Source organism: Marmota flaviventris, chromosome 1 (genome assembly GCF_047511675.1).
Source record: "Marmota flaviventris isolate mMarFla1 chromosome 1, mMarFla1.hap1, whole genome shotgun sequence".
NCBI classification, from domain to species: domain Eukaryota; kingdom Metazoa; phylum Chordata; class Mammalia; order Rodentia; family Sciuridae; genus Marmota; species Marmota flaviventris.
This window is the reverse complement of record NC_092498.1, coordinates 138,750,079-138,765,247: the sequence shown is the minus strand read 5'-3', so window position 1 is coordinate 138,765,247 and position 15,169 is coordinate 138,750,079. Positions and strand designations below refer to the sequence as shown.

Here is a 15,169-nt window from a genome sequence, read left to right as displayed (position 1 = left end):
ATCAATTTGCAGTTGCTCCTTACTCCCATCTCCCCCCAACCCTGGCAACTATAAATTTGCCTTTTGTCCCTATGGATTTACCTCTTCTGAAAATTTAATATATAAGTGGAATAATATTGACTTGGAATAGGCATGACTTTTTGTGTCTGGATTCTTTGACTTAGTATAATGCTTTAAAAGTTTTTCTTCATTTTAACATGTACATTTCCATCATATATGTATACCAGTTTATTTACTTATTCATCCGATCCATCCATTGATTGATATTTAATCTGTTTCTACCTTTTTGTCATTGTGCACATTGCTGCTATGAACATATATATATGTATACCTGTTTGTTTTCCCCAAAAAAATCTTATTTTTGGCACTGGGTATTTAATCCAGGGGTGCTTTACCACTGAGCTATATCTCTAGCCCTTTTTATTTTTGAGAGCGAATCTTGCTAAGTTACTAGGGCTTTACTATGTTGCTGAGGCTGACCTCAAATTTGTGATCTTCCTGTCTCATCCTCCTGAGTTACTGGGATTACTGGCATGTGCCACTATGCCCAACTTTTTTTTTCAGTTCCTTTCCATCATTTCAAAATGGAATGACTGGATCATATGGTGATTCTATGTTAAGCTATTTGAGGAAGGACCAACAGCAGTTCAGCTAATATTTTACATTCCCACCAGCAATGTACTAAGATCCCTCCTTCTCCACATCCTCTCCAGTGCTCATTGTATCTCCTTGTGTGTATGTTTATTTCATTTCCTTTTTGTTTGTTTGTTTTTGGTATGGAGGATTGAATCCAGGGACACTTTATATCTCTAGCACTATTTATTTATTTGTTTGTTTATTATTCAATTTGATTTGTATTTCCTAATGATTAGGAGTGTTGAACATCTTTCCCTGTGTTTGTTGGCCATTTGAATACCTTGTTTGACTGTAAGTTTATTCAAGTTCTTGATCCATTTTTTATTTATTTTTTTATTTTTAATTTTTTATTGTGGGTTGTTGATCCATTTTTTAATTGGGTTTTTTTGTTGTTGAGTTTTATGATATTTTTAAATATATTCTGAATACTAGACTGTTATCAAGATATAAGATTTTTAAATTGTACTTTCTCCCATGCAGTAGGATCTTTTCACTTTCTTGATAATATTCTTTGATACATAAAATTTGAAAAATTATTGTTTTTAGTTTTAATTCACACAACATAAAATTAACCATTTTAAAATGAGCAGTTCAGTGGCTTTAGTACTTCACAATGTAGTGAAAATATTGTCTAGATAGTAAGAGGATAGAAGCATACTCTGGTTTTTTTAGGGTACGAGGGGTACTGGGGATTGGACCCATGGGCTAGTAACTACTGAGCCACATCCCCAATCCTTTCCTTTTTTATTTTGAGACAGGGTCTTGCTGAATTGCTTAGATCTTTACTAAGCAATTGAACTTGGAATCCTCTTGCCTCAGCTTCCCATGTTTCTGGGATTACAAACATGTATCACTGCACATGGCTTTGAGTATGATATTTAGAGATGAGGCCTTTAAGAAATGGATTGGCTTTATAAATAAAGGAAGAGTGACGCAGATGCAGACATGTGTGTTCCCTATCTCTTGCTATGTTGCTCTAAGCCATCCCAGAATTCTGCCACCATGAGGATCATCACCAAATGTGATCCCTAGACCCTTTTCCTCCAGAACTATGAGCCAGAATAAATCTCTTTTCTTCAAAAATAGCCCACCTTAGAAATGTTGTTATAGTAATGAAAAATGGACTTTTATAGCTACAACTATTAAAAATGGAAATCCTTATTGCTTTTTCAATTAAAAATGTAATAGAGATGGGCACAGTGGTGCACACCTGTAATCCCAGCAGCTTGGGAGGCTGAGACAGGAGAATCCTGAGTTCAAAGGCAAGGCGCTACGCAACTCAGTGAGACCCTGTCTCTAAATAAAATACAAAATAGGGCTGGGGATGTGACTCATTGGCAGAGTGTTTGCCTATCATGCATAAGGCCCCTAGTTTCAGTATTTAATACTGAAAAAAAAAAAAGGAAAGTGGAACAGTTAGATGAGGAGAGGTAGATAATCCTATGGTTCTTCTGAACAATCAAAAGGATAAAATAAAGAAGTTGGGCATGTTTTAAGTAGGCCTGGGTAGAATTCCTGGATGTGATTGATTTACATGATATGGATACTAGATGGTATGTTACTAATAAGCCTGCAGGTAGGATTCTCATATTGGAAAAGAATGAAATAAATTTAAGGAAGAGAGGGACAGTTATGATGGATTGTTTTAATTTTTAACCTAGATACTCTACATTTCCTCATTTCTCTACACTGTCAATTACATCTGGTATTTGTGCACAGAACTAAGGATGAGACACAACCAGAGTGGACAGAACACATCTCCACTGGTAAGTTTATTCAGAGTCAGAGCTTATATTTAAGAATACTATGCTGGGCTGGGGATGTGGCTCAAGTGGTAGCGCGCTCTTCTGGCATGCGTGCGGCCTGGGTTCGATCCTCAGCACCACATACAAACAAAGCTGTTGTGTCCGCCGAAAACTAAAAAAAAATAAATATTAAAAAAAAAAAGAATACTATGCTAAAATAAACCCACATTTCTCTGATAAACAGTATTACACTAAGCACTAGCTAATTGAATTCATGGAGGTTAATAAATGTAAAACTTGTTTCCACACAATTGTCCATTTTATTGACATTACTTCTCCATTTCCTTATACATATACACAGAAAGTTTTATTATGAGAAATGTTATTTACAGTACTGCCTTTCCTGCCTTGTTTGATTAAGTATGGGAAATCCTTGTCTTCATGCCATCCATCATTGTTACCAGAGTAAAGAAAATGGTCTTGGAAGACTGAGTGTAACTCAGTGGTAGAGCTCTTGCCTAGAATATGAAAGGCCTTGGGTTCTACCCCCAGCACTGCTTAAGAAAAGGGGGGAAAAAGGTCCTGGAGAAGAGTCAAGGAAGTGCTGTCTATTAACATGAGATTTGGGATTACAGGCATTAGAGAGGGTAAGTGTTCTGCAGTGGTGTATTTCTTCAGTATGTGTGGGTGATTATATTGACTTGTTGAAGTGCTGAGAAATTAAATGTGTGGTAGTCCGAACACAAGATGAATCCAGAAAACAGTCGTCTTTCCTTCTTTAATTCACAGAGTTTGGGGCACTCTCCAGCATTACAGTGATGAGAAGAGAATGCTGAGTCAGTACATCTGGATTCTCTTCCTGTGTGTGCATATTTTACATATCGCATAATTCATTGATTTTAAATATACAATTAAGTGATGTTTTAAATCAATTTCAGAATATTTTCTTTATCCCAATTAAATCTTTCATGCCCTTAACCATGAATCCCTTTGTCACTCTCTGCTCTAGATAATCACTAATCTACTTTCTGTTTCTCTAGACCTGCCTTTTCTGGACCTTTCATATAAATTCAATAATACCGTATGTGGTCTCTTGTGTTTCTGTGGTTTCTTTCACTTAACATAGTGCATTTATAAATAATTCATTCCTTTTTATTGCTTAATGATATTTCCTTGTATAGTAAAAATTGAGTTTTTTATTTCTGATTCTTTCAGTATCACTAAGCGATCCTGCAGATGACATTTTTATGATGTTATCATTTCTTCTTGGGGGCAGGGTTACTAGGGATTTAAACCGGGGCAATTTACCACTGAGCCATCCTCAGCACCCCTGTCCCTCTTTATTTTGAGATAGTGTCTCACTAAGTTGCTTAGGGCCCTGCCAAGTTGCTGAGGCTGGCCTTGAACTTGCGATCCTCCTGTCTCAGTTTCCTGTGCCCATACGATTACAGACATATGTCACTACGTGTGGCTCAATTTTTATTTCTTTTAAAGTCTTATGTATTTTAATCTTACTATATGTATCTTATTAAATATTTTAATCTTATATCTGTGGTATTTGTTCTGCTACTTTTTTTTTTTTGAAGGGAAATTTTCATTAAGAACATGATAGAAAGCTGGGGTGGTAGAGTGCTTGCCTTGCATGTGTGAGGCATTGGGTTCAATTGTCAGCACCACATAAAAATAAATAAAGGTCCATGAACAACTAAAAAACAATTTTTTTTAAAAAAAAGAGCACGATAGAGTAAAAGTATCTGGAAAGCCTTCTAACATCTTTTCCCAGAGCCTACAGTCACTTCTAGAACAAATGAAAGTGATATCCTGTTAGGTACATGATGAAATTCAATAAATATTTTTTTAAAGAATAAATGGGAAAGAACCCTGGCTATATATGCATATACATATTTGTTTGCATATAGAATCTTAGGAAAGGGTATTTGAGGTAAATTAGGAGATTTATCTTTTAGGTCGTGCTCTAGCCGCTTACCTTCTATATGACCTTAAGCTAATCATCTGCTTTTATTGAGCCTCAATTTTTCATCATAAAATGAAGCAGTGCTAAGGTTCTATGAAATCTTCATCTGACTTCAAGAAATTTATTTTTAAGAAGAAACTCTTTTTTTATTAACTACATTTTTTCCAAATAGATAAATAATTCAATTTCCAAAGAATTATTTTGCATCATGAGAAAGATATTACCTGTTCTAGCACTCAGGAACATTTTTGTGAGGTGAGGTTCTGGTAACCTGTAGCAGTGACTTTCCAATTTTTCTTGACCACAGCAGTTTCAGCAATTCAGTCCATGGTCCTCCTACTCCATAGCTCTGGGGCCCAAAGTGAGGTAGAACATCATGTCTGAAGGCCATGGCAGAGGGAAGCAACTCAGGACATGGCAAATTGGAAGCAGAAAGAGAGCTGATTCACTTCTTAAGAAGAGATATTTATCTTTCTTTTTTCTAGCCTTGTTCAAGATACTCACAGTTGAAGAAGGACAGGGTAGAGAATGTTTTTAAAACCCCTCCCTCTCTTCCTCTCTTTCTTCCTCCCTCATTCCCCCTCTCTCCATTCTTGTTGCTATAAAGCGAAAGGATACAAGGAAATCATTGAAAAATTAACATAAAGAGGTCCCTTAAACAGCATCCTGAACAAGATACTACAGTAAATAAAAGAGCTATTCAATAAAACTTTTTGTAATAATCAAAATATTTTATACACTGTCCAGTTCAGTCATTACTAGCCGTATGTGGCCACTGAGCACTTGAAATGTGACTAGTGAGAGTGAGGAACTGATTTTAAATTTTATATAATCTTCATTTTATTTTAACTAGCTACATGCATCTAGTTGCTGCTATTCAGCCCAGGACAATATTCTGGGACCTTTTTCTTATGTTTACCTCTGGACATTCAACACTTATAATTACTCTTCTGTATCTTCAATTTATATGGTTTCCTTGCTCCTTACAAGTTAATAAGGACCCATGGCTATTTATCCTTTTACATATCTGTCTGCATAATTCTAGAATTCTAGAACTAAAAGATACTACAAAGAAACAATTCATTTTCTTCTCTTTAGGTAGGTGAATGCATACAAAGTTCAACAGCCTTACAGGATTAATATTTTACATTTTTATTTTCATTCATTAATTTACTAATTCACTCAAAAGCCAAGGGACTGATTGGAATTTGTGAGCAGTTATTTAGCCACAAAGTAATTTCCTGAAGAAGATGCTCTGAGACCAGAAGCCAAGGATGGAGACAACATGGGGGAATGTTTCTGAGAGGAAGAAATTAATTTTTGAAGGAAAAATTGGAGAGATGTAAGATTAGCTCTCATATAGGATGTTCTGCTTTCTATGCACACAGAGGCACATACAACTCTTTATAACCCAAGCAATGTCATTAGTTTCAAGGAGTCAAACTCTAAAGTACTAACCCCAGTGCTTATTATTCTGCCATTATAGCTGTATACTAAGAACTGCCAAGATCTTTTTTTTAACCTTTTAATTCTTTTTTTAAAATACCCTAGCAAGATTTCTGCCATAAACTACTAGCAGTAAGCTTTTTATCAGATATTCATTACCAGGTAAGAGTAATAATTAAAGAGCATGTAGCCACCTGACTGCCACAGTGTGGCTGGGCACAATTCAGGAGCCACTTGTCAAAAGAAATGAACTTTACTTTTAGAACACACACACCAAACCACAAAGCTCCTCAGGAAAAGCCTTCAGAGCCCAACTGCCACCACTGGCTTCCCACAAGCCTCTCAACCTCCCCCACTCCTCCTGCTCTTGAGGCTGATTGGGTGGGTCACGTGGGCAGAGCCAAAAAAAGTCCCCCAGTGAGCAGCTCAGCAGTCTGAAAGGGCGGGGAAACAGCCCAATGAGCATCACCGCAGAGGAGCCAATCAGTTGGCAGCTAGAAGTTTGCTGGGCCTCTGTGAGCCAATCATCAGCTGGCAGCTGGAAGTTTGCTGGGACCCCTTCCACTGTGGCTCTCAACACCTGACAAAGTAAAAAGAGGAGAAGGGAAGCTGGTAGAAGTCACTACAAACTAATTTTACATATTTCCCTCAAGTCAACAATAACTGTCCTACTTAAAATCGTTGCTATTCCTGATCCAAACTTCTCAAGGACGATCAGTGACCATTCTCTAATTATGATTAATTGCTCACTTAATGCTTATTTATTGTTAATGACTATTCCACAATAGGATATGTTTATACTTTAAAATAGAAAGAAAAAGGCTTTCTATTTTGTTACCTATTTAAGGTGTTGTGTTCAAAATCTTTCATCCTAAAGTCCTATTAGGTAGAAATGATTCTTCTTTTAGATGGATTCATCTTTTAGATGTTTTACAGTATCTGAGTTTTTGTTTGTTTTGTAATGCTGGCCTTGTGTATGCTAAGCATAGACACTACCACTGTGTTACATGCACAGCACAAGTAGAGTTTTTAAGTGTTCTGTCTTTTAGAATCTAAGTCTCATATCCAAAGAGCTTAACGATTCTGCACTATTATATTAACACTTGCTGCTGGTCATCTTATACATAGAGCTTCATTGACCCCATAATGCTCTGAAAACACCCACACATTTCTGAGTCTAAAATAGAAAAAGATGGAACTATTATTAAATGATGGAGGGTTACTGTGTGATCTCATATTTGTCTTCCTAAGAAAATTTGTCTGAGTACTCAAATCGTAAGCTACTTCCTGCAGCCTTTCTTTTGACTTTTTTTTTTTTTTTTTTTTGGTACTAGGGATTGAACCCACGGGCTTTCAACCACTGAGCCACATCCACAGCCCATTGTTTATTTTGAGACAGGGTCTCGCTAAGTTGCTAAAGCCGCTTTGAACTTGTGATCCTCCTGCCTCAGCCTTCCAAGGCACTGGGACTATAGGTGTGCACCACTGTGCCCAGCTTGTTGTTATATTTTTTTAAATATAATAATACAGATGAAATTCTATCATTTACAATGCTAAGGAATTATCTGTTTCATGAATTCTATAGCAAATGTTGCTTGACAGAGTAAATTGGCTCTTAGAATCCTTTTTATTCTATTGAGTGGTATATGATGATCTGGTATTTATTGTAATGTGATTTGCAATGTCATAAGACAATTTTACATGTGTTCTTTTCACAGGTGACAGATTCTACTTGCCGAGTTGGTCAAATCACCTTCATTTTTTCAAGGTAAGATTTTTTCTTTCCCTCTTATTAAGGAATGTATTCTCATTATTCAAGTGCCCAAGTACGAAGAAATAGTTGGTGTCCTGTTTTTCCATTGTCACTCCTAAGTCATCACAGACTCTTACTGAGTAGGAAGCAATAAATATGTGATCATTGGTTCTGTTTTCCCACATAGACTGGAAAATCAGTTTTCTATTACAGAGTTGGGTTTTAGCCCCAGTTCTACCATCAATTCAATGTGATCTTGTACAAATTTCTTTGAGTTTTGGATCTCCACATTCCTTTTCTTATAAGTTGTTTAAGAAGGTCTTCAAGATCTTATCCACTTTAAAAACATTGGGTGAGACTACTAGAATTATAAAGTCCAGAAAGGGTCTGGATCTCACCTAAAGTGGCAGTCACATCAGAGTTGATTTTAGCCTTTGTAACATTTGCTCCTAAATCTTTATCTCTTACAGGGAGTCTGCTATATTTGGCTGGATAAATAGCTGCCTATTTAATGGTATACTTTGGGAAAGCACTCAGGAAGGGGCTAATGAGAATGAAGTTATTCCTGGCCACCATGAAAAGTGAAACAGGCTGCACACAAAGCTCCTTGGTAGATTTTCCTTTCATTTTTGACCCACTTAGAATTTTATCTGACCATATAATACCAGAGATTCTCTGGATACTCTGTTAGGGTTCATTAACCTAAGTATGAAATCCTTTTCCTGGTGTACTTTCCCAGGAACTGAAAAGTAAGGATACTTAAGGTATTCAAGGTATTTTCTTGAAAAATTAAGTGTGTATATATTTGTGGATATCAGTGGGGTGATACAGTTGGGGGTGGGAGGATATTCTCAAAAAGAGGAAAGACATGAAACTGCTGGATATTGGGATGATAACTTTTTTCCTCCCAGCCTGATACCTCTACTATTGATGACACCTGTGTTCTGTCTGGGCAATGCCAGTGAATGTTTCCACAACTTCAGTCAGAACAACAGGTAAGAAGTGACCAAATCTATCATTTTCATTGTGGATTACATCTGTTCTTTTTTATAATAAACCTAGAGAAAAGACTTTTTACATACCTTCTGTCCAATGTGGAAAAGGGCTATTGGAAAAGGACTGTGAAACAAGGTATAGTCAAGACTAAAAATACACAAGTAAAAGTATAACCCAAAGTGAATACAAGATAATGTGTCTGTGGGAAGGAATAAAATCTTATGGATAAGAGCACAATGATAAGGGAGCTGAGGTTGTGGCTCAACAGTAGAGCACTCACCTAGCACTTGGGAGGCCCTGGGTTTAATCCTCAGCACCACATAAAAAATAAATAAATAAATAAAGTATGTGTCCAACTACAATTGAAAAATAAATATTTTTTTAAAAAGAGCACAATGATAAGTGCAGTTACATATTCATTAACTTTTGTTGCACTGAGTGAATATCTCATGTCTGACATCTATAGTAGTACTCCTGTCCATTGATTTTTATTCCCTAGGTGTATCCTGATGTTCCCACCACCATCAGTCATGGCTGAACTCCTGCCTTCTGCCAATACATCTGTCTGTAACATACTTTATTTTTATAGTATCACCATTTTCTTGGCTAGCTTTTTGCTCAGCTTCCTAACTATTATGGTATGGTACTACTCTCCCTTGTGAAAAGGGGGGACTAGAGGGGACAGGCCAGTATTCCTAGGGCCTGGGGAAGATAGGCCAGAGAGTTACTTCCTATGGTCCTAGTACCAACAAAATGTTCAAGAGATCTTAACAATGTAATTACACCACCTCAGTTTTTTGGGTGTCCTAAAATCAGATGATGAGTGTGGAAAAAGAGCTTGTTTGGGAGCAGAGGCAAGAGGATTATGAGTTCTAGGCCAGCCTCAACAATTTAGTGAGACCCAGTCTCAAAACAAAAAGTAAAAGAATTTACTTCATGAAAATTATGTTTACTCTAGAATTAATATATGTTTTGTTGATCCCCATGGAGGAACGACCAGAAAACTCATGATTCAAGTGTATCCTTTATACCAGAATGACATTCTAGGACATAGAACATTGCTTTGATATAATTTTCCAAATAATGAAAGAGTGTTCTTATTTTTTTTTTAGCCACCATAAGTTCACACTTATATGTCTAACTGGGGTTTAAATGCTAAGTGGTTTATGCAGTTATCATGTACTTATTTGATATCACCAGAATGATGTAGAATTAAAATGATCAGCCAAGTGATAGTAAGTTATGTATGCGTAACTGCTTAGTACAGAAGCAGTAAGGTAATGTGCCTTTTTACTTGTCAAATCTGCATAGTTTTCAGTATCATTTTCTCCTCATATTCTAGTTGAGGAATTACAAACTATCTACCTACAAACCAAGTTTTCCTACAGTGTTTTGTTTTACTGTCACCTGTGAGGCAGATATAATTATGGGGAATTTCCTTTGACCTTTAAAAATTAGTTATGGAGATAGCTCAGCCCAGATCAGTAAATTTGTAAAGGTCAATTAGTTTATATTAAAATGGATTAGATGGCTTACATTTGGAATGGATTGACAATAAAGATGGGTTCCCCGCCCCAAAGGCTTGGAATTCTGAAAATTCTTTTTTGCTGGTTAGAGTAGCTCAGGCTTCAGTGGACATTCAGAATTAGCATTCTAGATTATTTTTAAATGAACAGATAATTAGACATAAATATTCTCATTTAAGTTCAGGCCTCCTTTTGATTCTTCTGTTTGTAGGGAAAGAAGACTCTGGTTGCATTTGATTAAGAAATTGAGTTATTAGAGAATTGATTTGGGTTGTTAAGGCAAAGATTCAAGTTTGGGAAGGTTTTTTGTTTGTTTATTCTCGTTTTTGGTACTAGAATTGAACTCAGGGGCATTCAACCACTGAGCCACAACCCCAGCCCTATTTTGTATTTTATTTAGAGACAGTCTCACTGAGTTGCCTAGCACCTCACTTTTCTGGCTTTAAACTTGTGGTCCTCCTGTCTCAGCCTCCCAAGCTACTGAGATTATAGACATTTGCCACAGCATCTGGCTTAGGGCTTGCTTTAAACTTCTTGAGTATATTATGATTTATCTTGGTGGGAAGACTGAATAATTTTCCAGGTAATTTTCTCTCAGAAAAAGCCTGGTCTCAGCAGGTAAAACCTGTTGCAAGATACTTAGAGAAAGGATCCTTCTAAAATGATAGGAACTTTTACTAAGCTTTAGGGTAAACTGCTCACTGCTACACTCATGTTTAGGTCTTATTCATCCAAGCCCAAAACTTGTGTAAGAAGTTTGTGAAATCACCTGGCTTTCTGGGGAACAAACAGCGAATAGTGATTCACATTGTGGAACAGCGAGTGCGCTTCTACCCAGCGGCCTTCTTATGCTGCTGGGGCCCAGGTGGGTATCTTAACAGGAAGAGATGGAGAGTGAAGAGGGTAACAATATTGGATTCAACAATATATTGGGATCAAGCAGAGTGATCTCACCAAGGCAGATGACTGACTGTAGATTCCTGTCCAGCTTATAAGATTTATGTTGGCTTTACCCATATTTCCAGTTTTCCCTGACCCCCCCCCAACTTTTTTCCTTTTTATATATTAAAAATTAAGGTAATTAGGCATGAGGTGCAAGCCGATGTGAGAGGGCAAATTACCTGATATGACAGGATTCATCTATTAACATTTGCTTTAAGTTGATAGTGAGGATCACATTGGATAATGTTTATGAAAGGCCTTGGTAAATTCTGATACTCTAAGTAGTATAATTTATTATCTTTTTCTGGGCACGATGGCAGACACTTGTAATTCCAGCTCTTTGAGAGGCTGAGGCAGGAGGATCCAAGTTCAAGGTCATTTTGGCAATTAGGCAAGACCCTGTCTCAAAATAAAAGACTGGGCATGGTGGCATATACCTCTAATCCCAGGGGTTTGGGAGAATGAGGCAGGAGGATCATGAGTTCCAGGCCAGCCTCAATAACTTAGCAAGACCCTCAGTAGTGAAATCCTGTCTCAAAACAAATAATAAAAAAGGACTGGGTACCTCTGGTACTAGTGAAATGAAATGAAATGAAATAATGGCTAGGGCATAGCTCAGTGGTAAAATGCTCCTGAATTCAATCTCCAGTACAGAAAAAAATTATTTTCTTCCTGTAGTACCTCTCCACTATTGTCACACAAATCATCTGCAAAGTTTAATTAATAAAGACTAGAAGTCAGAGGCCTTTGGTTTGCATAACTGGTTAAAAGTATTGATCTTCAATAAGCCCATATCTTCCATTCTAATAATGCTCAGACATGTATACTGAGGAACTCTGTGCTTCAGGCAGTGAGGTCTAATGACAGAATTTATGTGTTCTGTATTCATAGCTGTCGTGCTGATAATCACAAAGCTGACTAAGCCCCAGGACACCGAGCTACACATGGCCCTGTATGTTCTCCAGGTAACACCTTCAAAATCCAGAATTTCTATTCCTACACCCTCTTATTCTACTCTCTTACACTGACATTACTCAGTAAGCACAATTTCCCTCTGTGAAGGAAAAGAGAACATGTATTATTTATACTCATTTATGAAGAATGTGAAAATTTCCACAGAGGAGGGTAGATGCTTTGGTAAAAGTGCTGGTATGCACTCCACAGCATATGTATCTCTGGTCAATTTCATTTTATTGATGTGTTTTTAAGAAGTGAGTAGACAAAAAAAATAGTGGTCTACTAGGGCACATTCTTAACGCTGATAGTCATGATTCTCTCTAATCCAAATTGAATTGAATGAGATTAATTAACCTTTCTTAGTGAATGTGGTGGGTAGGGAGGTAATAGAATGGTTCTCCTCATTTATCAGATTGAAGAAAGACTTTTTTTGAACTATCTAATTATACTGATAAGGCAGTTTTCTCCAAAAAATGGATCAGTAAGGAGGGGCATTGAAGCCACTTCATTGTCCTTATGTATATACTAAGAAATATGACCAACTTTTAGTCAATTATGTTAAGATGTAAAGAATCAGTTCAGAAAGAGCTAGAAAAATAGAAAAAATAGATACCAGATCTTGATGTTTGAGATAGAGGAAATGTAACCATGCTTTGTAAACAAGGGTTGTGGGCTTTTTCCTGGATCTCTACAAACCTGAAGAGCAGATTCCATCACCCCTGTCTCTCCTTTAGGCTCTAACAGCAGCATCCCAGGGTCTGCTCTACTTTGGAGTATATGGATGGACACAGCACAAGTTCCACCAACTAAAGCAAGAGGCTCAATGTGATGTGGATACCCAGACGCCATTATTATGCTCACAGAAGAGAGTCTATAACAGGGGCCAGGATCCATTAGGGTCTACTGTTACTTTTGCTACTAGCTCCTCCACCATTCTTTGAAATTACAATTACTAGGATACTCAGGAACTGGAATTATTTTACATTAATGGATTGTGAAGAATGTCAGGTAACCATATCCTACACCAGCTTCCTTAACAAGACCCCCTAAAACTAAAGAAATAAAATCAAAAATAAGTGGGATGGCTTCAAATAAAGCTTCTGCACAGCAAAGGAAATAGGAGCATGAAGAGAGAGCCTACTAAATAGGAGAATCTTTGCTAGCTACTCTTCTGACTGGAGATTAATATCCAGAATATATATAGTACTCAAGAAACTTAATACCAAAAAAACAAATGACCCAATCAATTAATGGGCAAATGAGCTAAACAGACATTTCTCAAATTTTTTGGCAAATGGCCAACAAAATACATGTAAAAATGTTCAACATCCTTAGCAATCTGGGAAATACAAATCAAAACTACCCTGAGATTTTATCTCATTCCAATTAGAATAGCAGTCATCAAAAATACAAAGAATAATAAATGCTGGTGAGGATGTGAAGGAAAAGGTATACTTATGCATTGTTGATGGGACTGAAAATTAGTACAACCATTTTGGAAAGCAATATGGAGATTCCTGAAAATACTAGGAAAGGACCCATAAGATAACCCAGCTATCCCACTCCTTGGTATTTATCCAAAAGACCTAAAAGTAGCATACTATAGCGATACATGCATATGAATATTTATAGCAGCACAGTTCATAATAGCCAATTTATGGAACCAGCTCAGGTGTCCCTTAATAGATGATTGGATAATGAAAATGTGATATATATACACAATGGAGTTTTATTTAGCCATAAAGAAGAATGAAATTATGTCATTTGCTGGCAAACGGGTAGAATTGAAGAACATCATGCTGAGTGAAACAAGCCAGTTTCCGAAAGTCAAGGGTTGAGTGTTTCTCTTATATATGGAAGTTAGAGAAAAATAAGGTATTAAAAATTGGTAGGGGTGTTGGGAAACAGTCTCATAAAAATAGAAGGGAGAACAGTACAGTAGAGGAAGGGCTATGAGGGGAAGGAGGAATGGGAAAGGGGAAGAACAGCAGAATGAAATTAACCAAACTGCCATGTATCATGTATGTATGAACATATAATAACGAATTCCATTTTTATGCATAACTGTAATGCACCAATTAAAAATAAATCAATTATAAAAGAATTAACAGGTTTTTTTTTTTTTTTGGTCATACTGAAATTCAGAGGGGACATGTGCAGCTGAGCCACTGTTCAAACTGTCCCACTAACCCTACAAGGGACAATAGCCATACATAGAGGCAGTTCTTAAAATTATCATGAACATCCCTCCTATGACACTTGTTCAGTTTGTGGTCATAGTGGAATAGAGTGGTGTCTAAATAGGTTTGATTATACAAATCTTCTGTGGCTCTCATAGAATGCTACCCTTCACTTTCCCTCTCGTCAGCCCTTTCTGTGGCTTCAAAAACATCTATACGCCAACACTTCATTTCTTGCATGGGCTACATGCGTGCTTGATGTTTTTCAATGTGCAGAGCCTTAGATCCTTTTGCACAGACCTTAACCATTATTTTGGAGTCACTGCCATGGTTTCTAAACATATTCCCTAGGTAATGATTACTTTTCCAGGCAACTCTTATACTCTTTCTAAAGATTTTATATCACTGATTCTCCAGGTTTCTGCACTGGCCCTGCTAACAATAACCTTATTTTTTGCAATGGGTACTGTCCTGCTTGTGAGTGTCTGTCTGGCATCACATGGAGGTGCCATTATAGTATTCTGGGAGGTCACTCATCCACAGGGAAGTCCTTTTCTCACAATATAGCTTTCCAAAGGAGCTTTGGAGGTCAGGTTTATTAAATAAGCAGTCATCATTGTGCTCATACAACATCTGATCAAAATCTATATTTACAGTAATAAATTCATTGTTTAGTACAGAGGTTCTGGTCCTGGAACTTGTAAGCCACACCATTATGCTTTATTTCCAAGCTATGGCTAAGCTCATGACCAGGAGAGCTGAAAAATGGATTATTTCTTCATGAGAGGAAGGTTCAATGCTTGTTGCATTCTTAGCAGTATAGATACCATTGAGAAATGCATGGCCCAGCTACTTCTAAGCTTTTGGTCAATAGTCATATGAACAACAACATGTTTTACATTTCCCAAAAGATATATTGAAATGTTTTTGGCATTTTCAGGCACATTTGGCACTAGGTTTCTCTCTGTCCATATCTTTAACACAGAAATGCATTTTGTACACTTGGCTCCTTC

At 36.9% G+C, this 15,169-nt stretch overlaps 1 protein-coding gene across 6 annotated transcripts in view; it reads left to right on the top strand.

Moving 5' to 3' along the window:
- The window catches only part of Tmem116 (transmembrane protein 116), a 41,344-nt gene extending 27,299 nt beyond the window's left edge, over positions 1–14,045 (top strand). For 4 of the 6 annotated variants that reach the window (XM_071616945.1, XM_027949208.2, XM_071616933.1 and 1 more), the window contains exons 6-12: positions 2,298–2,402; positions 7,521–7,570; positions 8,467–8,550; positions 9,051–9,189; positions 10,798–10,942; positions 11,911–11,984; positions 12,711–14,045. In XM_071616945.1, coding sequence (XP_071473046.1) covers positions 2,298–2,402; positions 7,521–7,570; positions 8,467–8,550; positions 9,051–9,189; positions 10,798–10,942; positions 11,911–11,984; positions 12,711–12,917 — 804 coding nt within the window. In that variant the 3' untranslated portion in view covers positions 12,918–14,045. The remainder of the gene's footprint in view (positions 1–2,297; positions 2,403–7,520; positions 7,571–8,466; positions 8,551–9,050; positions 9,190–10,797; positions 10,943–11,910; positions 11,985–12,710) is intronic. The other 2 variants (XM_071616938.1, XM_071616942.1) reach the window with 2 other exon arrangements.
- Positions 14,046–15,169: the final 1,124 nt, after the last annotated feature.